Consider the following 7,028-nt stretch of genomic DNA (forward strand, 5'->3'; position numbering starts at 1 on the left):
CTTCTTTTTTTCAAATCTAATATGAAGTGATAGATGTATTTTATTTAAATGTAAGTCAAGGAGGATACTCAACATGTGTTAAATACTATAATTCTTTTTATATTCTCATTCAAGATTTGGTTAATTTATTCAAGTGGGTACCAATTTTTGTGATTTGGGGAAAACACATTTTTGCAGATATTTCATTAAGAGTTTTTACAAAAGTCTGCATATTAGCCTATAGACAAATTGTACTTTGTTTAAAATCTGGGGTTCATGATCATCTGCACCCACGATATTGGTATCCCACAAATAATGATGAATTCATAGTGAACAGTATACCTCTATCTTTTCTTTGAGATAAACATAACTATTCATTAAAACAAATCTCAAATATCTTTCAACATTAATTTTACACAAATATATACAGTAGCAAAAACGGGAAATCTTGACTAGTTTGAAAGTTTCAATCTTTGATAATAAAAAACTTCAATTTCATATCCTATGACATATCCTATTCTTGCATGTAAAACATTTTGTTGAATTATATAGAGTTACCTCCAATATATTCTATTCATCTCCTTGAGCAATTACTAAATAAATGATCCACTTACATTTGATTTTTCTAAACAATGTTGGAACATGTTCATCATCAAATGGCAGCTAAAAATACAATGATAGATTAGTAATTGCACTGAAGAAAATTCAAACACATAAGATTAATCAGTTCACAAACAATAGTCAGACACATGATATTGATATCATTAATCAGTTTATAGACATCAGTTTGGAATATTGAAGCAGAGTCACTGAGAAATCAATTGATTCAAATTGTTAATTATCCTATTGAAAAACAAAGGGGTTCTTTTCACCAAAAAAAAATTATTGTAAGTACTACTGAAATGTTCATGACTCACAAGAATTTTTTGTGTACTTGTAAGTCTTTTGTAAAGTGAATTCCTGAGCTATGTATACCGGTAGTTAAACATATATTTGTTGAAGTGTTTGAAGTTTTAGACTGCATCATCAGCCTGAGTCAATATTGTGGATATAGTTTAATCCAGTATATAATATTGAAGCTGCAGCAAGAAAACACTTGATTGAATTTTAAATTAGCTTACAGTTCCACATAATAAAGCATACAAGATGACACCACAACTCCAAATATCTACTTCAGGACCAGCATATAATCTGAAACAAATAACATATACTGAAAACTTGTAAACATATTAGAGGGACAGCTAATATGTGTAGTAAGATCATTTCTACTAGCTGTATTAAGAATTGTAGGATATTTTTTGTTTTGTGATTAGTGTGTAAAAGATTAGATTAAAGCACGTTTTATACAAACTGTTGCCTAATAAAAATGTGTGCAAAATGAACTCTTTTTACAACCCTAAAAAAAAAATCAATTCTTTATATTATCAACATAATGCTAAAAACAGAAATAACAAGTTTAAAAGTGTTTTTTTTTATCTTTATTTCAAATATTCCTATGTGTTGATTTAATAATGTCATGGAGACCATTTGCTTTATATAACCTTTATTGGAAAATGAATGTCAGCAACAACATACATGACATATTACTTCCTGTAATTATATATGTGACATAAAAGTATATCTTACTTTCCTGATATGACTTCTGGAGCAGCATAATTAGGTGAACCACAACTTGTCCTCAAAAATTCACCATCCTGCATCATATTTGACAAACCTGAAAAAAAGTTACTGCATATAACAGGAACTGAATATATGGTTTGTCTATTCCTGTCACTAAATCTCATTAATGTAGCATGTACTTATGAAGAATTTATCTATAACTCAGTTTGAAATGTCTATTTCCTTGGTTCTTAAATTTTGGATTATACTGTTTATATGAAGCTGTAATGAATAATAATTTCTAATGTATATTTCTACACTAGTGTGTGAAAGAAGCAATCTGATGAGTCATTTCTAACTGATTTCTACTGGGGTGTTTTATGTTGTGCTGTTGAAATGCTGTCCAAAGTTAGGAAAGGGTTGGTCATGTTTAATCCCACCAAATTCCTTAGGTCCATTTCCTTACCAAAATCAGCAATTTTAACATTAAGTTTATCATCTAGTAATAAGTTTTCTGGTTTCAGATCTCTATGTACAATCATGTGTCTGTGACAGTATTCTACTCCTGATATTATCTGCTGGAAAAATCTTCTGGCTTCTGGTTCTTTTAACTAAATTAAGTAAATTTACAGGCATATAGAATCAGCAAACCAAAATCATATCATGTACAATTGTCGGCTGCTGTATGGCAATGACAGATATACGGTCAACCATTATAATGAATATTTTATTATACATTGGAACTAAATTTCCAGGATTTCCTAGCTTATAAAGGTGTACCACAAACTACAGTGTTCATCAAAATACAGATTTCATATTGTATTCAGATTGTACACTTTGTATGCAATTTGTTTAAATAATAAAATTCAGCGAAAACCAATTTTTCCTACATCTACATAAAATGAAACTACAGTATCAATAAATTCAATTTTGTATCAGAACTTTTACAAACTTTAACTATGATAATCACATTCACCTAATGTTTTTTTCACATTAACTTCTTTTGTTTATGTCACATTGTACCACACTATGTATTTCTAGAAATATTTCCTAATAACCATGATAATTTTGGCTGACTATAATTTCTGTGTTCAAATGTAAACAATATTGTGCTAAGAAATTACCCACTCATAATTGAACGTATCTTGATTTTAAGATGTTAATTATATTACAACTTTATAGGCAAACAGGAAAAAATATCATCAAATTGCTGTTCATTTATAGTTCATTTGATTTACATGTTGAAAGATATACATATCATCACTTGTTCTAGTTTTTCAAATTGAAATTTTGAAGTCTTCCAAGACAGCTATATGTACATGTACCTTAAATTCAATATAAGAAAAAGATCTGAAATTCTAAAATATCAACCTAAAAAATACATCTGAATTTCAAATATATGCTTATATCATCATCATTTGTATACATTTGTATTTAAAAAGCTTCATGCAAAAGAGTTACAATATATTTCCACATGCATCAATTTAATAAATATGATTAAAATTTAACCATTATCATGATTGTGTTCAATTATTCTTTATTCTCATCCAAAATATGAGTACAGATTACTTTAATAATTTTGACAGAATAAACAAACATTGTGTGATTTGAGTCTACAGATGCAGTGTTATAATACCCATTCCAGTTATAATTCTGTGGTTAGATTATTTTACATGTGTATTATTAGAGTGGCACACAAGTTTTAAATTACAGCAATCACCAAATCAAAGAATCAATCACAAGAGAACTTCAACAATCTATTACTCAAATGTTAAGATCAACAAAACACTGCTAACCTACATTTATAACATACCAATATTGAGGAAATTTTCTACTTTATAACAGCAGCATGTTCATTTGTATTTTGAAATTTCTACATACTGCTGTATAAATGTATGTACATGTACTGTATGTGTATTCTTCCATTGTATGATAAAAAATTGTAAATACTTAAATTTGTTCACAACTAGCCTAATTGGTGCAATTTTAAGAAAGGGGAGATAATCCTTAATATAAATACTTACTTTTCCATGTTTGACAATGTAATCAAACAATTCCCCTCCTCCCACATATTCCATCACCATGAATATGTCTGTAGGAGTACTTATCACCTGGTACCTGCCGGAAACAGGTCAAATTAGCAAACAATCCAGTGCTATTATATAATATCTACAGAATTTGTCTCAAAATGCTTTATAACTTCCAGAAATGACGGCAGATTATGTCTGCAATACATTTTATACATTGAATGTGACCAAAAATTTATTCTCACAAAATGGCCATGGTCTGATTTATAATTTGATTAAAAGCCATTTCAATTTTTAAGTGTCTTTCAAAATAATCAACATGGTTCAAGATGACCATGTTTGCTTCTGTAAGTTGAAAAAACATTTTGAGACAGTCTCCTATCTAGTGCTTTAGACTTACTTTGCCTTTCTTGACAATATAATCAAACAGTTCCCCGCCAGCCACGTACTCCATAACCATAAATATATCTGTAGGGGTACTCATCACTTGATACCTGAGGTTTTATTACGCAACAAAAATTAACCATCAAATTAAATACAACCAAAATTGGAGTCAAATCAGTATTTTTCTAATTTGACAAGAAAGTGTTTGAATAAAAAAATTTATCTACAAGTTTTAAATGAAAACTTTCCTGAATAAAATTAAGATTTAACATAAGAAGAAAGGCATGTAAAAGGATTTTAAGTCGACTTGAAAAACATAGTACACAAATACATGTATGTAAAAAAGTGTCTATTTCATATATATCATGTATATCTACATGTATAATTAACATGAATAAAATTGATACATATAAAACTTACATTTATTAACTAAATTTCTTATTATTCTCTCTGTAAATTAAAGTCTAAGACTCTATGGTCTCATAAAATACAACACAAAACAATTCAAGCGATTCCATCAAAGTAAGATTGTCTCAATGTCAAAGGCATCTAGGTAAAATTAATATTTAATTGGACTATCATATACATGTAGACAGGATAAGACAACTGATATACAAATGTCTAATTTTTAAATGGTCCCACTTTTGAAATTTTTCTCTGTATTTGCTTTAAACTAGCTAACTAAGTTGAATGATATCACCAAATATTTTGACCGAATAAATCCATGTACATGTATCAACTATCAAGTCATGTTTTTTTTATGATTGTTGCTCTTAATAGAAATTAAACAGAGATTTCAGAAATATATCTATAAATAGGTATTTGGAAGGCATCCCAAAATGGCAATAAGATTATCCCACATACCGGACTATTTCTTCCCACAAAATTTTGACATTTTACCATGATCATCATCAAAATTCAAAATACTTTACATGTACTTGGCTAAACAATTCATTACATCAACAAAGACTGGACTAAAATATTTGTTTTATATTCTAGGCAAACATGAATCAGACCAAAAATAGATATACCTTTTAATTCTAAAATATTTTTTTCTTAAATAATGTAACCAGATGACCTTGACACTTGAGCTTTGATTGATATCAAATAAGGTTGAAAAACAGAGCCAAAGTTTGGTGAAGACAGGAAAAGGAGAATCTACACTACTCACAATCATTCCAATGAAGTTACTTATAGATTGTTATTTGGATTTTTTTCAGGTATTTTGTACAGAGATGAGTTAACTGTAAGCATGGTAAGATATTCTCAATAATTAAAACAAGATGGCTGACAGGAACAGTGATCATATCTAAAAATAATATATATTTTTTTGTAACATATTTCAAAATGCAAAAAATGTACTGAAATTCAGTGAAACAATATAGATCAACAAAGCAAATAAAATGGACATTAAGTCTTTTCAAATTAAAGAACAGAGAAGTGGAGTTAGTTTGAAGAGATAAAATTGAATCAAGAGACTAACCATACACAGTAAAGGAAACATTACAATGTTGACATCAGCAATCATATAAAATTATGCTATTTCAAACAACTTTTTTCTATATCTAAGGTAAGAATGGATCACTATTAAGAATCCTGACCAACTTTAATGCTCTAAATTCTGCTTCCAGTTAAAAAAAAATCTTATTCATCTACTACATGTACATATATGTAACATATTTGGTGAAATAAACTCCACCTACTATCTTAGAAATGTGTAAATAAAATATAATATTGTCATCATAATTGATAATTACAATGTATATATATATATATATGTAAGTAGTCAAGACAATTTTGTAATTTATGGATCCAAAATGTGCAAACTTTCAAATCTTGCAACAAAATCAAATTAATATAATATCCTTTTTCAGAGAAGACAGATTTGAATCATCCAAGTCAGAGTGGATTCTATTAAGTGAATGGATTTCTATAAACATGATAAAAGAGGAAACAAGAAATATAGATAACTAAAGTACATGTATGTATCACATACATACAAAACATGTATATACACATGAACAAGAAATGGAGATAACTAAAGTATGAAACAAATGTATATACACTTAAACAAGATTTATTACATTGGTTATAGAGAAGTATAATCATTTTAATCAAGTAAAAATTGACTTTTGACATGTCACCAATAGGTGTTTTCTGGACATTGTTAAAGACTTTGCATCAAAACAAATTAAAAGGCATAGAAAAAGATATAATTGTTCTAAATATAAGAATTTGTAAACTGAATTTACATTAAAAGCCAATACAATAAAAAAGAAATAATAATCCAAGAATTCACAAATATCCTTAAACATTTAACTCTTGATGACCAATCAACACTGAATTTTGTGAATTTATGTTTTGTTCGAATTCTGATACTTTTCTAATATTTTTGACATTCAAATTCTCAGATTACCGGTATACATGTATATACATATACATGTATAAAAATTACAATGAATATATTCTAAAATTAAAAGTTAATTTAAGAATATAATATCATACAATGTTGGAGACTTACAATTTAATAATGTGTGGATGTCTAAACAGCTTGAGGTTTTGTATTTCTCTTTTGATCTTAGACACAACATCTAAACTTTTTATTTTGTTTCTGTTTAAAATCTTTACAGCCACCTTATGACTGGTGATATAATGTGTCGCAACTGAAAAGAAAACAAAGCATACTATCATGTGTGGTACAATGTATGAGGTATAAATTACAATGTCAATGAATGCGAAGCAACTGAAATCGACTCATTTTGTTACATGTACATTCATTGTTGTCAATATAATCACAATTGTATTTTTAATGTCATACAAGTGAGAGGTTTGGCTAGTTATACAACCAGATTTAATCTACCATTCATGTACATATGGAAATGGCTTTACCAAGTCCAGAATGTAACAGTTATGTTCTATTTGTTTGATGTGGTTAAGCTTTTGAATTTGCCATTAAATAAAGGACTTAGGTTCCTTTGTTTTTGAAACACTTGACACTTACAGGAATTTGTCTAAATGACTGGTTTTTTTCCAGACCAG

General features: G+C 28.2%; 1 protein-coding gene across 19 annotated transcripts in view; it reads right to left on the reverse strand.

Moving 5' to 3' along the window:
- The window catches only part of LOC139500591 (5'-AMP-activated protein kinase catalytic subunit alpha-2-like), a 38,662-nt gene that overhangs the window by 30,584 nt on the left and 1,050 nt on the right, over positions 1-7,028 (reverse strand). For 12 of the 19 annotated variants that reach the window (XM_071289479.1, XM_071289465.1, XM_071289397.1 and 9 more), the window contains exons 2-7: positions 6,511-6,652; positions 4,006-4,099; positions 2,045-2,189; positions 1,606-1,693; positions 1,101-1,170; positions 594-642 (exon numbers count right to left, since the gene is read on the reverse strand). In XM_071289479.1, the coding sequence (XP_071145580.1) occupies positions 594-642; positions 1,101-1,170; positions 1,606-1,693; positions 2,045-2,189; positions 4,006-4,099; positions 6,511-6,652 (588 nt within the window). Of the gene's footprint in view, positions 1-593; positions 643-1,100; positions 1,171-1,605; positions 1,694-2,044; positions 2,190-3,602; positions 3,697-4,005; positions 4,100-6,510; positions 6,653-7,028 lie in introns of all 19 variants that reach the window. The other 7 variants (XM_071289485.1, XM_071289474.1, XM_071289401.1 and 4 more) reach the window with 1 other exon arrangement.

Source organism: Mytilus edulis, chromosome 1 (assembly GCF_963676685.1).
Source record: "Mytilus edulis chromosome 1, xbMytEdul2.2, whole genome shotgun sequence".
NCBI classification, from domain to species: domain Eukaryota; kingdom Metazoa; phylum Mollusca; class Bivalvia; order Mytilida; family Mytilidae; genus Mytilus; species Mytilus edulis.